Source organism: Gallinula chloropus (assembly GCF_964237585.1).
Source record: "Gallinula chloropus genome assembly, chromosome: 2".
Classification (NCBI taxonomy): Eukaryota; Metazoa; Chordata; class Aves; order Gruiformes; family Rallidae; genus Gallinula; species Gallinula chloropus.
Window position 1 is genome coordinate 110,662,487 of NC_140086.1, and position 24,220 is coordinate 110,686,706.

The 24,220-nt window shown below is 43.2% G+C and overlaps 1 protein-coding gene across 1 annotated transcript in view; it reads left to right on the forward strand.

Moving 5' to 3' along the window:
• ITPRID1 (ITPR interacting domain containing 1) overlaps positions 1–24,220 on the forward strand; it is a gene marked incomplete at its 3' end in the record, with an annotated part of 47,210 nt that overhangs the window by 18,410 nt on the left and 4,580 nt on the right. Inside the window, exons 5-8 of the mRNA XM_084260645.1 lie at positions 731–1,314; positions 3,377–3,431; positions 20,293–20,378; positions 20,746–22,233. Coding sequence (XP_084116771.1) covers positions 731–1,314; positions 3,377–3,431; positions 20,293–20,378; positions 20,746–22,233 — 2,213 coding nt within the window. The remainder of the gene's footprint in view (positions 1–730; positions 1,315–3,376; positions 3,432–20,292; positions 20,379–20,745; positions 22,234–24,220) is intronic.

A 24,220-nucleotide genomic window follows, 5' to 3' on the forward strand; every position in this document is an offset into this window, starting at 1 on the left:
CATTGCCTCAGGATAGGTACAGACACGATCTGCAAGCAAATGTGTTGCACTGCTTTGCATAAATAACTTCATGGTGCTGTAGTGATGGAAATCTCCAGAATCCCTTGGAGAAAACATTATTTGCTTCTCTTTAGATGTTATGTCATGGAAAAAATGACCCAGAAATGACAGAGGGTTGGCACAATGAAAAAACTCTGAGAACCTTTATACAACATCAGCTATGAGTTTCTAGGGTATAAGTGTTTTGCTTTGTGTAGCTATGAAAATGGGAACATAGCTTCTGTGGTCAATTTTTATCAGTTAACGGCTCTAAGCATTTTGCAGTTATCCTGGACAGCTGCCAGCTGTAAACGTTTGAGATCAGATTTTAATAACTTTATTCACATGAATTTTAATAAGTCCTTCAAAAATGGCATCCAAGTCTGGCCCAGCCAACCGCAGAATTTCAGGCTGGATTCTGTAACCTTTATTCACAGAGAGCGGTATTCAGCTGCACTTGACCCAGCGAATTCAATGTTGCGTAAGTGTTTGTCCAATATAAAGAACTATGCAGTGACGTCTGTATGAAGCCCGAATGGACCCTCTGAAAGCAAATGGAAAAATTTAGCCACATTTGAATGAGGCACTTAGTATGTTTCTTGGCAGTGACAAGTTTGAATAACCACGGTACCTGATTATTCAAAATTACATTTTTAATAACTGTGTTGTCTTTCATTCTGCCAAACTTAAGAACGTTTTAGACAGCTGGAAGTACTTGGCCACATAACCAGTGCCCTTTCATCTTTGCTGACTGACGTCAACACCCAGCAGACCAAAGAACAAGACACCGTTGGGCATGAGACTGGTCACTTGGATGCTGCAAAGAGCAGAACTGTGGTCACAAGAGCAAAGTGGAGAAGAATGGGTCAGCTCCTGAAAAGGGCTTCTCAGCAACCGAAACAGGGCTCTCTCGTACCTGGGGAAGCCAATTTGCCCAACAAGAAAGAGCAACCTCATTCTTGTGCAGATATTGCTGAGAAAGGAAGAATCCAGACAGGCTTTTCTGCACATGTTACATTCGGCTCTTTGACCCAGGAGGAAATCCCCAGAGACAGAGCTGCCTTGGCATACCCCACTCCCCTTTGTCCATGGACTCCATCTGGGAAAACTCAGGCTTCATTGCACCCCATTGCCAAACAGCCCCACCTTCCTCCAGTGTGTGAGGTGACTGCCAAAGAGAGGCCGAAAAAGGAGACACCTTTGCTTGTGGCCCCCACACTCAAAACACCAGCTGACCTAGACTGCAAGCTGCCAGACTCATTTGAAATGGAAGAGGTGAGGTGGATTTTTCTGTATTGTATGCTAGCAACGTGTCTCTACCCATAGGTTTGGATTCTCTTTTTCAGGATGGAAGCTGGAGCAAATTAGTTAAGCAAAACCCATGCAGCAACACCATGAGGAAAAGCAATAGGATTTAGACTGCTCACTGGGGTTTTGATTATTTTAAATTGTCAGGTACTGTCAAAGAAGTTGGCGCAGAAGTTACTGAGGTAGGATTCATTCAAACAGTGTGATAGTGAAAGATGCTAATGTGTTTTATGCAGCGCTAGGTGGGGTTTTTTATAGAAGGAAGTTGGAGGAACACTAATACATATGGTAAAGGATATTTTTACAGATCCAGTCATTAACCAGGGTTGGAGGGTTTTTTCAATCTTTTTTTTTTCTCCCTAAGCTCACTTTCTGGTGTGCTCTTTCAGAAAGTTACATCACAAAATTAGCCTTGGTTTTACAGCAGTGTTTGAAACATTTTATCACTCTGTAAGCTGAGCATCCTAGAACCAGAATAACTCAGAACGGGTGCTTGGTCTCATAGCCAGCCTGCAGAGTCCATGATGCTCAGGTATCTGTATTTTTTATCAACAGCGGGCTGTTAAGCAGTACTTCAACTTGCAGTAGTGGAGACCAGGATACTTGCCAGACCTTTTCTTGCATCTAGACTTGTTCTGTGAGCAGCAATTTTTCTGGCCATGCTACTGCAGAAAAAGGGCCATGGTGTGGGATACTCTCCAATCATATCAACTCCACTGAGATGTCAACCAGAATACTTTTCCCTTTCCAACCATCCTTCAAAAATGAGGGAAAGGAAGGAGTCAAAAAATTAGTCTCTACTGTAAGAATCAAGGGAGGAGAAACAGGGCCATTGGCAGCCCCATGAAAACATGTAGTAGGAAGGGGGAAGAGGCGAATGGCATGAAAAGGTAGGAGGCTTAAAAAACCTCTCCAGTTTTTAAAGCACTGGAAAATGTCAGGTCTAGGTGGTGGTACTCTTCTAGAGGAAAGGATATTTATCTTTTCAAGTCCTTTCAAAGGTTTGGTTTAGCCCTCATGTCAGCAGAACTAACTCAAAAATCAGAACATGAGCCTGATTATCAGCCTCAGTAGGGGAGAGGGTGTCTTTCAGAGCAAATTTATAGTCCCAAAGAAGCCCATATGTCTTTGTAAAGCAGTTAGCACGTGGGACTTGCAGCTCAGTGGCTAGAGGCTCAAACAAAAGTGAGGACATTGACAGAACAGTAAATGCAGATGATCATAAACTCCCCAGTTTGATGCCTAAGAAAATTTGGCAAATGCTGTATGTTCAAATTAGGGTATGTACATAAAATTAAGGCTGTAAGAACCAAGCACTGGCTGAAGCCATCAGGCCACCTAAATCATAAGTCAGGCAATGACCAGTAGCAGATGTGAGGGGAACAGAATAGCAGTCACGTATAGTGGCATCCTTCTCTTGTATTGTTCTAGCCTTTATCAATGCGGGGATTTGAGATCTTTCTGAGCTACAGACTGCATGGAGGACACACCTAGCATGCATGTTCATGTGTTACTTGTATCTAATAGATCCCCTTTTCTATATTATTTTTTCTGAAGAAGTTTGTGCAGCATCATGATATGACATTCCCCTTGATATTATGAAAAAATCAAATGGGTCTTCCTTCCTAGAGGAAAATATTTCTGACCTTACATTCCTTGCCTAGAATTTGCCTCCGTACAGTTATGTTTCCTTGAGTTTCTTCTATCAAGTCATATTTTTTTTCTGGGGACATTTCTCTGAGGCTGTTCAAGCAAGACTGGTTTTGTAGTTACATGTTAGGAACCTTTATGTATTTATTGATTACTCTGAGGAAGGCTTGGAAAGGTTCTGAGACTAGAGCCTACCTTGTGACAAGAACAAATATTTTTTAAAGGAAACAACAAAAAATGAACCATCTGAAATATTTCGTGCTTTCACTTTGAAATGTGCAGAATTATTTTGGGGTTTATTCCTACACTCCCTATAGTAAGGCATACACTCATAATCATTAAAATCAACAATAGTTTTTCCTCCTCTCTTACTTTTCAGATGCAGAGTTTTGAGGATGAAACTCCATGTGGAAATGTTGCTGATGCAACTTTAGGTGAGTGTTAAGAAACAGACACTTTGCCAGTTTTTAAAACACTGTTCCCATGTAGCTGCTTCTAAAGCTTGATCTAACAATAAATTTTCTCTCTCTGTTCCCATCACCTCTGGCATTTGGATGCATTGTTCTAGACATAGAAGTCTGGATATGACTTGATAAATCGTAGAGCTGTAAAATACACTCAGCTTGTGAGAGACACACGAGGAGTACACTTGAAGAGGGTACCTCACATGTACAGCTTTGAGCGTGTGGGGTCCCTGCCTGATGCTTTAAGCAGACCTCTCTACTCTTCCAAGTGACACCAAAGCTTCACTCCTGCTCAGTGAATTATTTGCCAGACTCAGACAACGCCTTACCCACCAACTCTCAGATCGCTGAGGGAAGTCAACCAGGAGACTGGAGGTAGCGGCTCTGCAGCCACTCTGTGCACAACCCAACCAGGACTGTGCAACCAGGGTGTTCTGGTGGCAGCACGACCTCTACCCCATCATCTGAGTCTCTTGTATCACAGAGACTGTCATTACATGGGCTGACAGAGCATTGAATCATCTGTTAAAAAATAAGTTATTTGAGGAGTCTATGAAAGGATTAAAAGCAAAGCTGTTAGACCAGATGTTATGCTGTCATTTGGGGCAATCTGAGTTTGGATCCTGAGAAGCATTTGCTGGCAGGGGTGGTGGTGTTGGAGAAACGGCTGTTCAGCCTCCAGAGCAGGGAGTTCTTGGCCTTGCTCTCTAGTGACCCTTTCCAACCAGTGCTTAGGCTGTTTGATTTTTTTTTTTTTAATGGGACAGAAATTAAATGTGGAACAACTAATAAGTAGCAGGAAACAGATAGCAAAGGAGAAAGGTGAAAATTTGTGAGCCCTCACCTTTTGAGGACTACATTATATAATTCTGTGGAGCCAGAACAAATAATTATTCAACCCAAGTTCATACGCAGGTATCTAAAAAAAAAAATGATTCAGATATCCACTGGTGCTGGTCATCCACAAATGCCACTGGTTGGAATGACAGCTGGATTTGAAGGAATGTTGAAGGGAGTGACAGGAGTCCCACTGACTTCAGTGAGGCCAGTGTTTTCACCAAAGCGTGTGGGATTTTCTTGGTAAATGCTAGCTGAGTAAATGCAATGGAGTACAGCATGAATTCCTCAGTTCTGGAGGGTTTATTTTATATCTGTAAGCATACATCTGCTGTTTTGCTAGGGTTGCTTTTTTTGAACAGTGCAATAGGTTGCCTACCTATGGCATTTAACTGCTCTTGCCACATCTTCTGGCAGGGTTGTGTGTGTCCAATCTGTCAACACGTGGCTCTGGTGAATTTGGGATTTAACATCAGGTTCTTCTTGCTACTCAGACTGTATGATTTGTTATCTGAGTTACAGGAGGTCACTCTAATTTTGTTTTCTTATGGATGTCTTGATCTTCATGAACAAAGACAAGCTCCCATACCAGGATTCTTGATCATAGCAGTATCTATAGAAAGAATAGCAATTCCCCAGGACTGGTGCAGTGAAAACGCCATTTGGACAAACATTCAGTGAGAAATTAAAAAAAAAAAAAAAGATAATGTGGACATAGCCCAGTGGGAAAAAAAATCAAAATATAACATCCTCACAAATGTTTTTTTTTTTCCTTTCTTTGTCCAACTCTAATAAAATGACTGTGATCTTTAATGATGAAGGGCATTACTTAAAGGATTTAGCAGCTTCCAATGTAAGGGGAAATAATAACCGTATGCCCTGAATACTCTTTTAAGACACGGGAATAAGCATGTATTTAATAGTAGTTTTGTGACAGAAAACACAGAAGATTAATTGGGGTTTTCTTAGTTCTGGTAAGATTGTCATCCGTGGTTATTTTTTCTTAGTTCTGGTAAGAGTGTCATCCAGTTAAGTGGTCAATCAAAATTATACAAATGAAGTGCACTTTCCGTAAGGTTTATGCCTTTGCAGAACCATACTACTGTTTTGGAGTTTTGTTTAAACACTGGAATATATCTCTCTCTTTTTCTTTCTCTGTTATTTCAGTGTCATTGATGCTTGGCCTAAATTTAAAGAGATTTCTGGCTTGTTTTTACAGGCTGTTTTCATACTCATTCTTTTTTCCCACTGCTTTTAAATGGAGTATCCCTCCATACCCACGGGAGTTCTATTGCAACTTCAACTTGCTGTGCATCATGGAAAAGGTCTAAAAATTGCCAGTTGTGAATGCAATACTGCTAGTAGTGAATAATACCTAGCTCTTAACAAGGTTCCTACCAAATTCAGCAGAATGTAGCTCAGACCCATAAGCAGAGGTCCACAGAGTAGGAGTGAGTGGGAAATAGAGATCCAACAAGGAAAAGCTCAGCTCCCAGAAGAGCATGCCTGAATTTAGATCTGGCCTCCAAGTTCTCCGGGGAACAGGCTGCCTATTTTTCAAGGTTCACGCAGTGCCTGATACCATAAAGGCCCACCCTCATTTGGTTGTGGGCTCTGTTGGAAAGGGTATGAGTGATGATGAAGGTGTGAAAGCCTGACAGGAACCTGCTGAAATGGGAGCTCACCTGAGCAGGGAAGTGCAAGGTGCCCACTATGAGAAGAAATAAAGATAAATAGGAACAGACTGCTTTGCCTAGATGGAGCATATTAGAGATGGGTGACTTATGGAAGTGCTTTTCCCAGTGGTATTGTCCCTTGGCTCTGTAGCCTGGCCTCAATTTTAGTCCAATTGCTTAATTTTCCACACTCCCCATGAAAGCCAATTCCCTGGCTGCTGTGTGTCTTCTTTATATTTCTCCATAATGTAGATTCTGGCTGTTTAACTGCAGTAGGCTTTATGATAAGGCTTTTTTTCCCTCTCTCTTGGCAGAATGCTGAGACTTAATTTTAAAAGACGCTCAAACCCCCCAAACATCCCTGAATGACTTACAGGGAAAGCAGAGTGTTTTCTAGCTCTGTTTTAAAAAATATTACAATCTTTTTTATTAGGCAATTTTATCATTGTTATAAATAAGTAATTGTACTGGGGAGAAGGGATAATCCTTATTTAATTAAATTCATCTATACTCCCAGGTTGGCAGCAACCAGACATATGTGAGACTAATACCCACAGCCTGCCTGTATGCATGTGCAATTAAAAATTCACTCTACAGTAGCACTGGCAGTTTAGTGTTGCTTTTGGCATTTACAAATTCTTTTATTTTGTGACTTTTTTTTTACCATACACATATGCTGGAGCAGATGTTGCTTATTTGTTGTTTATTCAAATCTGTAGGCTCTGGCAGCTAACTCCATTGTTCTGTAATGAAGCTTTATTCACTGTCCTGTATTAGGACCCAGCAAATGCATGACAGGCAGAGTTAGCTCTCAGCAGGAACTACAGTTATTGTCCTTACTTATTGGCTGTTTATATTCTAAAGCTCACAGTTGAGAAAGCTGGCTGGGCAGGGTAAGGGGCTGGGGATGCTGTGTGCAGAGGAAAATTACTTGACTCCACTCACTGTATCTTTGCCCTGATGAGGTGCAGGCTTGCATGTAAACTCATCTGTTGCGGGGATTTCATATTCAGCACTTGAAAAATAAAGCTGTTCTCCTCCTCCGCCCCCTCTTCCACCTTGTTCTCCCCACCACCACCACCACCCCTGCTGCTCCTTCCTTTTTCAATTAGCCTTTGTATAGCACTGGATTTAACTAAAGGATGTTTCAACGTTGCTCACCCCCGTTAACTCAGCACGTGCCTGAAAATTCATTAGCAGCAACATCTATTAGGGAGACATCGGAAGTCGGTGTTACTTTGGTGCGCGTTGTAGTCAGTTGCTCCCCCTTGCTCCTTATTTACTCCCCTCTCTCTGCAGTGTGGCCACACACCCAAAAGTCAGGAATTCCTTCACGGTGCTGACCTAAGCGGACACACTGCTCTGGGGCTCTTGAGTGCCAACAGAAAGGCATTAGCCTGCTGGAAAAGCCCTTGGTAGCCCAAGAGGCAATCAATCAGGGAAGTAACCATCTCCATCTGGCTCACTGTGACATGGTAGCTTGCTACCGAAGTGCTTGTGATTCATCTTGTCCCAATGAGTGGTGCCAGGGATCGCAAACACCCAGTTTTTGCGGCAGCTGGGAACGTCCTAGCTTCCCAGCACGCTGAGCTAACACATTAGCGCCTGTGACTTATCAAGTAGCAATTCTTTCAATTATCACACCTTCACTCCTCCTACTCACCAACTCCTCTGATGGTTTGGCACCATGGGAATATTCGCAGAATGCAATTGGTATTTCTTTTAATTGACTGAGTGCCAAGAACGTGAATCCTGTTTATTATCCATTACCCATTGTAACATCTGCCTGCAATTGAAGCAGAAATGTCTTCAAAAGTGCAGAGAGAAAACATGTATATTTCCTGTGCTTCAAAGAGTACAGGATTTTCTGGGTACTTTTCTCTATTTTCAGTATAAAGAAGTGAACAGCTCTTTAGTATTTCATACTTGCTGTCGTGCCTACACTGCAGTTTTTCTCCATGTATAATACAGTGACTTTTAGTTTTAAGTACAGATTAAAGGAAAGGGAAAGGCAAAGAGATGGCCAAAGGGAAAACTTGCTAAAGCTGCAATCAAAACCAGGAGCTGAACTTTAAAATATCCTGCCACTAGTCTTGTCTTGATATTGCCTGACATTTATGTTGAACTTTGGCATTGGTTAATTATCACATACAGCCTCCAAATAGGAGTTCTCCCTTCATAAAGCATGATGAATAATGGATCCTTCTCTGCAAAAGTTTTATCTTCTGAAGATGACCTAGCACAAAGGAGACATCCACCTTCTTTAGCCACTTTGTGTTGCTTCCTCTTGCTTATGAAGCCACAGCCCATATTTTTCCTATCTTCTGATCATGAACCATGTAAAGACCTTCTTACTGTTTCCTATTTCTTACACAGAGGAGATGTAAGTGGAGAAGAAGAGGAAGCCCTGTCATGTGAATGTATTTTGTAGCCTCAAGAAGTCTGGAGGGAAAGTCCTGTGGTCCCAGAAAGCAGCAGAAATTGACAGGAAGCAGAGACTCAGACAAAAGACCAAAATGAAAAGCAAAATTGTGAAATGATGAGTCTTCAAACCTTCTTCCATGTTCTCCATGTCCAGAACTATCCAGAGTTGTATGGTGCCCTCAGAGAAGTCCTCCTAGGAAGGCAATTTACCACTGCAGCTCTTGAGAATACCCTAGCTGCTTCGCTTTGCTACAGTCCTTCATGATGTCTCTCACACACGTGCATATGTCTAAGTTCAGCAATGGTTAAAGGTGAAGACCTGGGAGGTGGTGATGAAAATAGATAGGCAACAAAGAAAGGAAGTCTGGCAGACTTTTGAAATGGCATCAGGGACACCAGTGGTGTTAGGAAGCCCTGCCCGTGGCCTTTGGGTCTAGGAAGCCATCATGGGAGATTTGAGAAATTGTATGATTTTCACTGAGTACATTCCTAAAACTCCTTGCACATTTATAACATTTCATTGCACGTGTGTGTCATATTTTAGGTCCTACTGCAGCAGGCTGATTCATCCTACTGGGAAAGGATATGCACACACACCACATACTTTAAGGCAGAAGCGAAAGTTATAAAACCTGCTGTTGTTTAAATCTTGGGGGGGAGGGGTGGGAATCTTAAAATACCTTAAGTATCCAGGAGGACAACAAGATACTTTGACAACCAAACACCAAAAATAATTGCTTTAGCTTAACAGTGATAGCCTTTCAAACAAGAAAACTTCTAGTTGTGCAAAGTTGTGCTGCGATCTTGAAAAGCCTTTTCTTCCCATGCCCTTAACAGAGCACAGGAGCATCAGAGCCCTGCCTGTGCAGCCATGGACTTCCATGTTGCTATACTAATCATTCCAGTTTAGAGCTTGAACCTTTGAACCTTGCTAAAAAATTAAAAATCCCAACCCCACTTCCAGCTTGAGCATCAAGGCAGCTTTGTGAGAATGTAGATACTTCTGATGGCACCACATTGTTTTGCCATGGCTGCTATGAGACGTTTGGTTCCCCTCGCTGTCAGTGACACCTGTGAGAAGGGGAGCTTTGGAGTTATCCTGGGTGTGCTTTTACACTCTGGAGAACTCTGATTTCTTCATGGATGAGAAACATGATTCCTGTTCCATAGCTCTTCTACATACTTCTCAACTACTAACTGGTACTTAGCAATTCTTCTTGGGAAGATAGCACTAGCAAAGAGAGACAGGCTTACTAAGCCTGACCCACTTAGATCCCCTGAACACAGTTTAATGACTATTACCATGGAAATAGAGCTATTATAATTGGCTGCTGATCCCTACAAAGCAACACCCAAAAGCAAGACACCTGTTCTGGCCTCCCAATTGCTTTGGGCACTGCTGACCAGGCAGAAGTTGCAGGTCCTAGCAAAAAAAATAGGGATTTTCAGTCATTTTTTTCCCCAAAAGTCTCTGTAAGGGTTAGCTGGAAGCCATCCTCCCTTTTGTGAGGTGCTCTCATTTGCAGAGAGCCCTACAAGGCTCCCTGCAATCGCTTATTTTTTATTCATTATCTCTGTGCAGCTGCTACTGGGAGAAGTTGTGATGTAATGTGATCTACAGTGTAGGCTGATGACATTCAGCTCTACCTCTCATTTTCATCAGAAGCAGACACAACCATCACCCGTCTCTCCCGACATTTGGCAGCAGCATGAATCTGAATTAATGACAGTTGGCTGAAGCTCAGTTGAAATAAGAGGGAAGTGATACTGACTCTCAAGGAAAAGTAGGAGGAGGACCTGGCAAAGTTTGAAGCTGTTTCATCAGCTGAGGGAAGATAAAAGACCATTGTCAAAGTGACTGCAATTTCAGGTTTTGACTAGATTCATCACTACTCCTAACCTCCCAATCTGCAGAAACATCATTTATCACAGAGAACTGCCTACAGTGTTCTCTCTTTTCCTGTCAAATCCAGCTCTCAGATTACTCATTTATACTTTTATCATTTCTAGGGCAGTGTGTTCTTGTGTAGGACAGGCAGGAGACGACGGGAAGCTCTGACTCGTGGGGAAGTCTTGCTCCATAGAGTGGCAGCTTGCAGGTGTCCACCCGCTGCTCTCAGCAACAATGTGGGAGACTCACAACACTGATCTCTATTACCAGACCTGACATGACCTCTTCTCCCAGATGCTTTAAAGAGGTTCTGTAGTCAACTTATTAAAGGGGATTTCCAGAATTGTGGAAGAAATTGCACTGGGGATATTCTTAAAAGGGGGCAAATGTGGAGGCTTCTGGATGGTGAATCTTTGTCGCCAAAGCCCACGGGTGTCAGTTCTGACCCTCTGTAGAGAGGCACAAGGCAGTTCATTAGTGCAGGAAATTACACCCTTTCCAGTGACATTTAAGGTGGGAAAATGCTTCTTCCTTTGCCTGTACTTAACTCTGATGAGGGAAAAGGGGAAATTAACATTAAAACACCAAATAACTAAAATGGTTTCATTTTTCTTTGATGAGTAACTTAACAGAATATTATCAGACAATTCAGTCCTTCTCCAAAGCTTCCTTCTACACACAGGCTTAGGACAACCTGTAACATAAGAGAGTGAGAGAGCCAACCCGACCACCCCACAGCCCCCCGGAATTGCACGGAGTATTTATACCTGCTGTGCCAGCACTGAGTGTAGCGTGCTGCATATGTACTGAAGCTAGTTTTAAATCAGCAAATACACGCACCAGCTTTAAAGCATGGTAGCATCTAGTGCAGGTAGCAGTGGCTGTCTCGCCACAGCACCAGGGAGCACCCTCTCACTCTGCTTTTCAGACAGGTTTTGCAACCCGGGCAGTGCTCCAGGCTGCTGTGCTCTGCCTGTTGGCTGTGCTCTACCACGAGCATGCTAGACACAGCCATACTATACACACTGAATCTTAAGCCAAAAACTTGGATGGAACTTGGTGCGAAACTGCTTTTTTCCCCTCTGGTGTTTTGGAGGAGGACTGGAGACACTCAAGGTCAGGCTTGGTGAAGCTCTGAGCAATCTGATCTAGTTAAAGGTGTGCTTGCTTGCTGTAGTAGGTTGGATTGGATGACCTTTAAAGGTCCCTTCCAACATAACACTTTCTATGATAGACATAGATTTGCTACCTTGCTATTTCTGTCATGCTCTGGTCCAGCACAGTTTGTGTCTTTAATGCTCTGTGACCTGGTTCCCTCAAGTGCTTGTGGCTGATATCTGGAGAGCATCTAGGCCAACGTCCTCCCAAGGGGATGAAGGCACCCAGAGCTCTGTGGGGAGCCGGGCCCTGGGCAAGGAGCGGGATGCTGTGCAGGAGGATGTGGAGCACAGTATGTGCACTCCCAGTGCCCCTGGGGCTATGCACGTGTCTCCTGCTAACGATGGCTGTGACAGCCAGACCACTGAGCATGGAGATGAAGCAAAATATTGGCAGCTGTCACACAGCGTATGTGCCCACCGCCTTTCATCCTCCCCAGCTCTGTGTCACCTCCTTGGGGTGCTGCACATATACACTCGTGTCCCACCTGAGGGCATTGCAGTCACAGGGACCACAGAGCTTTCCCTCCTTGTTCACAATAAGTCTGACTTCGCCCCCTCCAAAATAAAAATTCACCTGAAGTCCTCCATATGTCAGTGGTACTCAAAGTGATGGGGAGAAGAACACTGCAAACTAGGTGAGAGATGGGAGAACTCGGTTCTGACAAGCAGAAAGAAGGAGATACCTCAGAGGAGCCAGGTTTTGTTCTCCTTGGAAACTCTTCTGGGCATAGACCATTCTTTTGTTCCATTTATACAACACCTACCAGCAGAGTGTGTCACAATTAAAAATAGTAATTTATTTGCATACAGCTTTTAAAAAATATGTTTTCAGCCAGTCAGACTGTATAATATGGTTGGAATGAAACTCCCCTTTGATTCCAAGGGAGAAGGGGATAGACATATTTCATAGCTGCACTGGATTTTGAATAAGAATAGGATCTTTGGCTGCATCTGCTGCATTTGGAGTGTATTATTTGCTTTCAAACAGTACGACGATTCTAATGATACGGTTTATCTAATTTCTGCTATAGTGTCATTGAAAAATAAAATTTGCAGAAGGACTTGGATAAAAACTATATCGTGCAGGCCTTTGGAAACTCAGTCTGTGGTTTATGTGCTGCTGCCATCTGGTGACTATTCTCCTAAGATGCAGCACAAAGGAGAGGCGACTGTAAGAGAGGGGTCAGCATTGCAGTCTCTGGACCAGCAGTTCTGGAGTGATCACTCAAGTTGTGGAACTCTGTATGGCGTTTGTCTAGAAAGTAAACATAAACGAGATCTTCCTCACTTCAGTTAGCTTTATGCAACGTGGAAAGTGAATCAGTATTACAGGAGTTGTACAGGCATATATAAATATATATAAAAAAGACTAAGACTAGACTTTTCCTTTGAGTTTTCAGTGGCACTAAATGAAATGTTTACGTTCATAGACAGCAGTCAGCAATCAGTGCAGTGGCCTATGGGGGAGCTACTTCTTAGACTAAGGAAAGAAAGTGTGGTGTTCTGGGAATGAGCAGAGTTTCTGAGACATTTTCATCGGACCAGGTTTTCCCACATACGTGGGAACTGATATGAAGAATGGTTGTTTCCCTGAAGTGCTGAAAAGTTGTAGAGAATAATTTCTTCTGGTGTACCGAAGTTGAGTGAGTTTCAGAAAGCCCCCTGTTTGGAGAATATCACTGAAAACCAAAAAAGGTTTCTTTGGGGTTTATGCAGAACGTCCATATTCAGGGGAGTTTTATTAGCTCTTAAAAGCCATATAGTAGGGTGTGATACTTAACACTGATGGTGCCTACCCTCTCTTGGTAGCAGGAGAGGGGAGTAAGCTGCAGCAGTTCTTCCATCACAGGACTGGACCAGCTGTAACTGTGCCATGCAGCTGGATGTATTCTCACACACAGCTTATCTTGCAGTGTAATTTTGTGGGATGCCATAGGCAGAGCAGTGTTGTTAAGGATAATGTACAGCTTTACCAATTTGCAGAGCAGAAGTGTGGTCAGCAGGTCAAAGGGGGTGATCCTTCCCCTCTACTCTGCCCTGGTCAGGCCTCACCTGGAGTATTTTATCCAGTTCTGGGCTCCCTGGTACAAAAAAGACAGGGTGTCTCCCGGAGAGAGTCTAGCGGAGGACTACAAAGATGATTAAGGGCCTGGAACATCACCCCTACAAGGAAAGGCTGAGTGAGCTGGGGCTGTTCAGCCTTGAGAAAAGAAGACTAATCATAGAATCATAGAATGGCAGGGGTTGGAAGGGACCCCAAGGATCATAGAGCTCCAACCCCTCTGACACAGGCAGGGACACCAACCTCAGGCCTGGATCTACAAAAGGTTGCCCAGGGCCCCATCCAACCTGGCCTTGAACACTTCCGGGGACAGGGCATCCACTACTTCTCTGGGCAGCTTGTTCCAGCACCTCACCACTCTTTCTGTAAAAAACTTCCCCATAATATCTTATCTAAACCTTCCTTCCTTTAGTTTTAATCTATTCCCCCTTCTCCTGCCATTGTCTATCCTTTTAAAAAGTTGAATCCCCTCCTGCTTATAAACTCCTTTCAGGTACTGGAAGGCTGCAATGAGGTCCCCCCGCAGCCTTCTCTTCTCCAGGCTGAACAAGCCCAGCTCCCTCAGCCTCTCTTTGTAGGGCAGGTGCTCCAGCCCTCTAATCATCTTTGTGGCCCTCCTCTGAACCCTCTCCAACAGTTCCACATCTTTCTTGTATTGGGGACCCCAGATCTGGACACAGGACTCCAGATGGGACCTCACAAGGGCAGAGTAGAGAGGGACAATCACCTCCCTGTCCCTGCTGGCCACCCCTCTTCTGATGGAGCCCAGAATACCATTGGCCTTCTGAGCTGCTGGCTCATGTTAAGTTTCTCATCCACCAGAATCCCCAAGTCCTTCTCAGCAGGGCTACTCTCAATGGGCTCTTCTCCCAGTCTGTATCTATGTCTGGGATTCTTCCGGCCCAAGTGCAACACCTTACACTTGGCAGTACCTCAGCCTTCTCCTCATCAGTTGCAGCCACTTCTCCTTTCTCATTTACCAAGGGGGGGTACATTCTCTTTGGCCTGTCTCCTCTGTCTAATGTACCTGTAAATGTACTAATTGGGGACCTTATTAATGTTTATAAATATCTTAAGTGTGGGAGACAGAGGAAATAGCCAACCTCTTTTCAGTGGTCTTTAGAGGCAGGACAAGGGATGGCCTCAAGTTGGAGCACAGGAAGTTCCGCACCAACATGCGGAAGAACTTTTTCACAGTGAGGGTGACAGAGCCCTGGGACAGGCTGCCCAGGGGGATTGTGGAGTCTCCTTCTCTGGAGATATTCAAGACCTGGCTGGATGCCTGCCTGTGTGACCTGTCCTAGGGACCCTGCTTTGGCAGGGGTTTGGACTTGATCTCTTGATGTACCTTCCAACCCCTACAATTCTGTGAATCTGTGAAATGCCTACATGGAAGGATCCAGTAACTACTCAAAATGAACCTCTTTCTATTTTCAAAGTACTGTTTGAAAAAGTATTTTTCAAAGTCCTTTTTTCTCAAGCAGGACAGAAATTCTTGATTTTGTTGCCTTGTGTGTTGCAAAGTTTTGGAGAATCAGAGCCTTCACATCTTCAACACGCTGCAGCTAGAGCCTTACTGCTGAGCAGCTGTGGTGGACCAAGCACTTTTGAGTATTTGATGCCCATGTTTTTGAAAAGCAAAACATAAAACATTCAGAATGTAATAAAATATCTGTTCAGTTCTGCGTACTCCCATGAATGTTGTGTCACCTTTGTTCAACCCATCTCTTTATGTGTTCAACTACTTTTGAATTCAACTATTGTTGAATGAAGGCCCCGTCGGTGAGATACCTGTGTGTCCATTTAAGTCTGGGTGTGGGACTATTATGCATAGCCTTAAGCCTGACCCTAGCTTCCTGGCTGAATTTAGCCTGTTTAAGCTGTAATGAAGTTAATGCCTTGAGTTCTGTGCGAGAGACTGCAAAATGCCTTTGCATACACAGTGAAGTGGAAAACTCTTATTCTGAGTCCTTCAGGCTTCTTTTTCAAAGTATCTGACTAAATTGTGGCTTCTGTGTGTTATTTAATCCCTTGTATGTAGCTGATAGTTTTAGAAAAGTTTATCTATGTCTGTGTCCAGCAACATTTAAATAGCTACAAAAATATCTAAAATTTTAACAGCATTGCTAGGTTGCAGTTGACCATTCTGCTTTTTCCTATGACAGGATGAGCAGTCCAGATTTTAATTTGTGAATTGAAAATTCAAATTTGCATAAATATTCTTGCATTTGAAGTTTTTGTGCCTGTACTTCCCCACGTAACCAAATCATGTAGAAAATCAAATACTGAATTACGATCATCAATGTAAATGTGATTCAGAAGGCATGCAAAAATGTGTCATTATTTACAAGCAGTGCAGTCAGTAGCTCTCATGGCAGCTTTTGCAGTTCGCAGGTATTCTCCAGACTGGAAACTAGAAAGAGGTTGTGTTATTTGCAGCCAAGTCCACAGAAAACCAGCTGCAGAGTCTTTAGAAGAACACAGAACTCTGCTCCAGCACTTTTTTTTTTTTACTGATTAGGGAATATTCTTTCATTAATGGTGAACCTAGGAGCCCAATAGTTTCAGAAAGTTCCTGCACTGGTTGCTGAAAATGGAAGCCACTGTATCTGCATGCAAATAAGGGGAGAGAAGAAGTCTCTTAATGAAATTGGATTGATCATTTAAAGGGCTAGAAAGCTGTGGGACATCTGGGATTTGGAAGGCATGTACTTTCTTATATGATACAAAATGAAGCAGAAACCTGATTAGTAAGTTCCTCTAACCTATTTTTATTTAAAATTCAGGCAGAACAGAAATGGGATGCAGGAGCTCAACTCTCCCAGTTCAATTAGCACAGAAATGTGAAGAGCCAAGGTTTTCCTTACCAAGGTCTTAAGGGGCAATTCTCAGGTTTCCTCCTTCCAGCATAGCCAGATGTATTCTCAGCACAGGGCCCAGAGTTAAATTTTTTAGTTCATAGTTGAATACCGGTCTGCGTCTCTACTTCTTCTCCAAACATACTTTATCTCTCCTTGGTGCGATGCTCTGCATGCATTTGCAGAATCTCTACAGGTTTGGGTGTCTCCACACACTAGGTGAACTGAGTAGAGCTACATGAATAATGGATATTTTGGCTCAGTGGCTGAACCAAATAATCAGGGAAATGTGCAGATTGGGTAGACTCGAAATGAAAACATGTTTTGCCTAATGTTCAGGTGCTTTAACTCATTCTTTTTTATTATTTTATTTTGCACCTTTCTTCTCCAAATTTAAAAATGAGGGTGCTTTCAGAAAAGAAAAAAAATAAAAAAGGAGCATATTTGAGAGACTGGCAAAAGCATTTTTAAAATGTCAGAAGAAACTATGTAAATTTTGCCAATTTGTAGCCATGCTAATGACAAGTGTCCAGATGCTACAAGATTTTAATTCATTTAAACACAAGGAATTGTTGCTGTGAAGAAGTGGTGCCCCTGAGGTGACAGTGGCCACTGATGAAAGGGTGCTAGTTCATTCTTAGAAAAACTACCATCAGCATCCAGCCTGAATGTTTTCAGAAGCCTGGTAGATAGGGTTTTTTTTCCTAGGAGACCTAGCAAAGGTCTGCTTTGGACCCCTGCAAAAACTCAGTCAGTTTTCTAGGATGAACCTGGGCTATGGGTATCCTCGCTGAGTATTAGAGCCTGCCAAGAAAAACTGCACTGTTACCACTAGCAAGCTATTCACATTACTGAAAATTTCACAAAGAGGGAAACTCTACTCCTTCTCAGGACAGCATCAGACACGGTCTAATTGGCAGTCTCACTTAATCCCTATGTGGGACGCTAAAAGGAATCAAAGTGATAGATTGCCCCACTCACTCAAAGCAGTTCCCCCAGTATGCTAATGCTGTCCTCCATTATGCAAACATTACTTGGATCTGGTATACAGACATTAAACCAAGCTATATTTATATAGGTTGAAACCGAGCTGTCTCAAACTGAAAAGGCTATCCTCATGTCTAATGTAGCTTCAGAATCGCTGCAGCCTGCAGCGTGACCTGCCTTCCCAACACAGCCTTGCTCCACATCTCTCCTGGGATCGCATGGTTCAGCTTAAAGTCCTTGTGGGAGCCCTTTGACAATCTCTTCATAGCTTTTTTACCTCACCTTGAATTGGAGGCCCATATTTATTTTTGCTTAGTCTTTTTTCTTTTTTTTTTTAAATTCAGACTTCCACTGAAATCGAGGTAATTTTGACTGGCTTTGAATAAAGTGCTACAGAGTCAGAAAAACACCTTGTCTTTTAAAAAACGCTTCACCTGCCTGTCTTCGTCAGGACCTGGCACACTGGGTAGGATCATGCAAGTCAGTGTGGGATGTAATGATTAAATTAGGCATCTGAATGTATTTGGAAAAGAACTGCAGTTCAGACCCTCAGAGACATCGCTTTACACTGGCTGTATAGGGAATAGAAGCCTTTACTCGAGGGGTATTAGTTCATTGCACATCTAATATGTAGGAAGGTGCAAATTTGATGCCTAACTCAGATGAAGGTGATTGCTTGGTCTGAAGACAGGGAATCACAGTAACAAGCACAGGTGAACTGTGCTTAGCATGGTTCTTCTACAATATTTCTTTTTTATGTTACAATTTTGCCAACATAAAAATTGTAGAAACTGGATTTATGCTCATAATGATCAGTAGACCCTAATATACTACTATTTAAATACATACACAGATAACCTTTCAGAGTGGTTTGAGCGTTGATTGATGAACACACCTTGTATGTTCAATCAATAAGAGCCATGATAGCAGAGCTCACACCATACCTCCTCCCATTCCAAGGCCAGGGACACACACACAGAAGTCTTTCTGTGGCCTAACTGTAGTGTTATTAACTTAGTCTACAGATATTTCATCCAGTCTTTAATGTCTCACCTTGTGCCTAAGGATCAGACTGGAATCCCCTGCCACATGTTTTGAGTAGTTCCTTAGCTGGTCTGTGACTCTAAACACAGATGGGAAAGCTGTTTGGTTGCAATGCACAAACCCAATTGTTGCTGGAACAGATGCATTACATTTATCTTAATAAATGGGTCAAGCCTGGCTGTATCTACCTGGTTTTGACCATGGCAGAAGATGAATTCCACTAAAAGCTACAGGGTTTTCCATATCTGTAATTTCTAGTAGTGAGTGAGCTACTTTGGCAGCTACTTTGGCATGTCTCAGAAGAGAAACAGGCACCTTAAAACATCAGGTAAGTAGGCAATGTGATCTTCTAACTCTCTCAGCTTTAAAGCCTGAAGGTCAGTTGTTATGATTGTAGGTTATAATTGAGTATTTGAGACTCAAATTGTTTGGAACTACAGCAGCTGAAACATTTCAGCTTTTCAAAAATTTTCCTAAGCTTTTCTTTGTTCATCTTTATGTATGGAAAACTATAGGCCAGACTGACACACTGGAAGCAACAGCTGGTAAAGATACAAAGGGTAATTGAATCAGCTTTAAAAAAAGTTTAGAGAATCTGTAGAGCAGTCTCCCTGGGGGAGAAGCTGAACCATGTTGTCGTTTGTGGGAAACTGCAAGCATGAGTTTTGAGACCACCCACAAAACAGGCAATTTTCAGCAACATCATTGCAGATTTTTGTAATGTGTGAGATGGGAACCACATATTTCTCATCCAAAATAGGAAAGTGACTGACTGATGTGCTGCTGATGATACCAAGATTGACAGTGCAAGCAATTAATTTAATAAAACATAAAATGGTATCTGGTTTTGACTTTACAGTTGCTGCCTACAACCAGATTGTGTCATTTTCATTAATTGATACCCAACATACATTTTATAAAGTCCATAGTCTGTTGAAGTGATGAATAATTTGTAGATATTTTTTCTTTTTCCAATGCAGAATTAATAACTCAAGTCTCAGAACTCCTAGGTGAATTGCCATATTCTCATAGGTATAACTGGAAAGTAACCCCTAGAATTCAACGGTGGTTATGTATGTGAGGAACAGGAGAGGAAGTGTAGCCAGAGTGTCTCAGTGTCTATCCTTTCCCTTCCTCAGCAGACTCCCCTCAGCCTGCTCCCCCAACTCTACCTCTGTTTTTGTGCCAACTATCTGAGAATGAGGGCATTACCTGAAGACAGAGTGGGCCTATCTGAAAGTGCAAGTTTCCAAGGACTGGGAGATATCAGGATGTACAGGATAACTGACGATTTACTTTCAAACATTTGTACTTTTAAAGAGGGTATCAGCTAGTTAATGGTGTGTAACCTACTTAATTGCAAAAGCTAGAGTAGGAAGTGATGTAGCCAGATGATGCGTCTGCTAGATTAGAAACATTCTCCATAGTAAATCTAGAGTATCTTCCTCTTGCCTTTATGCCTTTCCATGCAATCCTACATAATTTTTGCTTGTTACTGTGATTTCCTGTCCTTGGACCAATAATCAGCAGAGATGATACACGACATCTCGGAGACAAACTGGTCTAGGGAGAGGGTAGGGCAGCTGCCTTTCCTTGCAGGAGTCACCTCATTGAAGCTACTGAAACTATGTAGGTATGAATGACACTTAGTCTGAGACAGCTCTAATAACCAAAACTCAACATTTTTAGCAAAGAGAATCAAGTGTTTGGCTGCTTTATGGGTTGTTTACATTGTGTATGTTGTGTGACTATATCAGAATCTGAAATCATGATTACACTGGTGCATAAGTAAATGATCAGTAACATCAGCAGTAGCTATCCTAAGCACGTTTTGGTTGGGTACTTCTTTCTATCATTTTTCCTAATTTTTATTATTCTTTTGCTTTCCCCAGCAGAGGTGATGGAGACAAGAACAAGCACCTGCCAGTCAGACAGCAGTGGGTTCATGGAGGACCTGCCAGAACCTGCCATTTTGCAAGTAAGAGACAAGCAATAGTCAATGGTAGGTTTATGAGAACTCTTTAACCCTAGCATAAGTAACATCAAAAAAATCATGGAGTTGTGAAAGCTTCAAGAAAACAAAATTACCCTTCTCGGAAACCTCAGAAGGTGAGAATCCTTCTCAGAGCTATGTAACTCTTCAACCACACTAATGCAAGATTTGTGCAAGTTACAAGCATTAGAGAAGGTATATTATAGGAATCTTTGATGCTTTTGGCATTTAAATATGTATTTAAAGGTGTCCTGAGGTGCCCAGGGCACGACAGTGGCGGGCAAGCCAGTAGAAATACTACGAATATAGTGTTTCAACTCTTCTTTGTTTTGTTTTTTCTTTTTCTCTTCAGAATGCATCTTTGTCAGAAAAGATTAATTTTATTTTTCATATCCACAATCAAGAAACAGCTCTGTCACATACGGTGGTTTTCCCTCTGTTGAATCAAGATTGCCACCAAAAGGCAAGTGATTGTGTTGATACAGTCTCCAACACAGCTAACAAGAGCCCTTTGACAGTAGCTAGACAAACAAAAGCACGCAGTGACCAGGGAGAACAGACTCATCTTCCACAGGCTGCAGACAATGGCACATGTAGGGCCTATAATGCTGAGCCACAGACTTTTGAACAAGAACTGTTATGTGACATGGACAAGAGACAGAATAAAACTGGAAGAAAGCAACTGGAAAAAAAGGAGTGCCTAAAAGAGCATATTCCTTGTTTTCAGGTTCATAGTCAGGATGACGGAGATCTTAGACCCTTAAAATTTGATCATCATTTATATTTTCATACAGAACACAAAAAGGTGAATGTAGCCTTCGTTGAACTGAGTGATATAAACCCTGCAGTCATTAGTGAGAACAAAATTGGAGGCAAAGATGAAGGTGAGAGGTGCCTGACTGTAAAGGACATTGGAATTGAACATCAAGAATGTTCCCATCAAGGTCATACAAGATGTGTTAAAGGACCATGGTGGGGAGTGGAAGTGGCCAGCAAAGATGGTACCCTGCTTGCAGCAAATGAGGTGACAAATGGGCAGGAGTTCTGCAAAATGGATGGTGATACAAAAAATACAAAATGCTTCCCCAAAATGGGGCTCCCAGAAACTCTTGAGCTGGGCTCAGCAGTGCAAAGTGGGAGCAGGGCTGCTTCAAGATGTTCTCTGCAAGTATTTCAGAGGTGTCCCTCCTGCCCAGCAAGAGGGCCTGGACATCAGGAGACCAGTAGTGCAGGGCGGGTGTTAGGTGCCAGTCAGTCAGAACAGGGAGACCCTGTCCAAAATGGTGAAATGTCTTCTGCTCCTTTGAAATCTGGAACTGTTCAGATGTCCTCAGGGCTGGAGTTAACTTCAAGGGTGAAGTACACAGGGCAAACTGTTCCTGTCAGTGAGAGCCTTGCTAGGGAAGATGTGGAATTCTCTGACATGTTAGTGCACCATTCTGAGGGTAGTCCTCTCATAAAGTCAGACCCACAGGCTTCAGAAGATGGTGTGAAGCAGACTGCTGAAGCCTCCAGCCAAACTGACATCCGTACCAGAAAACCTAGGTGGCCACCACTGCTTCATCCACCCCATCGTCACCTGACAAAATCAGCCTCTCTTGACACCATGCCTTATGGCAAATACAGGTCACATTACTGGGATGAAACCTCTGGTGCTGGGGGTGTCCAGGCCAGCTGCTGCTGTCACTGCTGCTGCCATGGCTGCTGCCTGTGGACTTCACCCATGGGTGCCTCTCCCCATCGCCCTGCTGGCTGCTGCTCAAACCATGGCTCCACTGAACTGCACCTCTTCAAAACGCTGATGGTCCTACAGGACACCACAGTGCGACATCTTTCTCCGGTGAGTAGGTTTCTTCATATGCACAGACACACAGAGGAGCTAAAGGTACAAGCTGCCTTGCTCTTTTCTCTCCTGCCATTCTGCTTCTTTAGTGAGAGGTATCTTGGGAATGTAACTGTGAAAATAGATGACTATTTTTTCAGGACAAAAATGAACAGTTTTGTTGAGCTCCTTCATTTAGTAACATGCACATATTGGTTCAGTCTTAAAATGGTTGCTGTGAACTGTGTGGTAAAGTTTATAGGTCCAACAAAGAGCTGAGAGGTGAGAATGAGTTGCAGTGAGCTCCTATGAGTCGGCTGAATTGCAGTGATGAGTGACTTACCAGACTGCAGAAAATGCAAAGTTATATGATTTTGTGTAATCCTCTTCTACTGAGAACTCATTTAGGTTACATTACTTGGTGGGTTTTAAAGATTAACCACAAACACCAGATATATACCATAAGCCAAACTGCTCTAAATTGAAGTGAATTGCAAATTCTCAGAGATTCAACCCATTTTTCTGTGATAAAATAAGAAGCTTACATTAAACCTAAAGTCTTGCTAAGATGAATGTTTGCAACAAAAGTACCAGTAGTGAAAAGCCACAACAGTTTTTATTTCCGTGTTCTGAATAGCTGAGAGTTCCCAAAAAGTTGTGAATGACTCGGGGTGTGTTCCAGAAGGAAGCACGGGAGTCAGGAGCGACTTTGCACCCTGAGACAGCAGCGGCAGGAGCAGCTTACCTCCCTCCTCCCGGTTTGCAAGCGCTTTTCCCTCTTCTCGTTCATCTGCGTAAGGAAACGAAGCAAACCGTTGTACGAAATGGGGAAGAAAATTATTAGATGAGAGCCCCAGAAAGCGAAACCGGTGAATTTGATGCCGCCACGTCACTGAGCGCGTGAATTCGCGGCGCCTTGCCTTTGAACGGTAGATGGGAACACATGCCTGCTGCCGCGAGGTGGCAGTGAGTCAGTGCCTGATGCTGCACTGGGGCGCCTGAACTCCCCAACGCGGCTTTTGTCGCTCTGCTGGCGGCCGGGGACGGGCAGGCTGGTCACGGTGATCTGTCCTCTCAAGTCTGCGGCCAGAGAAGCTGGGAGGAGCAGGTTGTGCGCTGTACCGTCATCCAAGGTCTGTTCTTAGGGATGCTGCTCCACACCCCAACTCACTGTGCAGTTGAGAGTGAATTTGTGGAGTGCCGGCTGCCCTGCAGAGATTGCAGCTATGCCTGGCTTTACTCTGCATTAAAGCTGAGGTAGCTTCTACACCTTTTACTGAGAGAAGCTTGCTCCGGTTACATCCCATTTACAGAGGGCGTGCGCAGGGAATCACAACCACCACAAAGCAACTCTCAAACAGTGCATTTACCTTGTTTACATGCAGCTTACCTTAACGAGGTCTTGACTGACAGTAGTCCTGGAACAGTTAGTGTCCTGTGTGTCATCCCCATCCCTCCTGCCCCACCTCACCCACCATCCCTCCTGAGCCTGAACTCTGAGTAAATCTGGGTGAGCTTGTGCTGGGTGATGCGGTCACAGAGTCAGTGTCAGGATTGCTGCCCATACCTCATCTGTAAGGACTGGCATGACTTCTTACCAAGTTAGCCACGTTGTGCCTCTGGTATCTTCTACATGGTGCTTTATAGATTTGTGTTAGCCTTGAGGAACCAACTAGAAATTTGTCTCTGGCCCATTGACCTCTCCCCAGTGATCAGAATGACAGAAGCTCTTCAAGCTCATGTCTTGAGGTATGCTTTTTTGATGTCCAGAAGTCCTCATGCTGCTTGTGTTTGGCAGTGGGTAGAACAAATTATGATTGCTATGTGGGTGTTCCTCACTTGCACCCCACAGACTCCCATCTAGGAACAAGAAAACTGTCTGAGGATCAAGATTAAATTTTGGTGCTTGGAGGGTGAAATGAGTAATCAGGCAAAACTTCATCTGTAGGTGCTCGTAATGTATCTGACTGCCTCAGAGGGGTGAGACAGCTACCCTGACCCACAG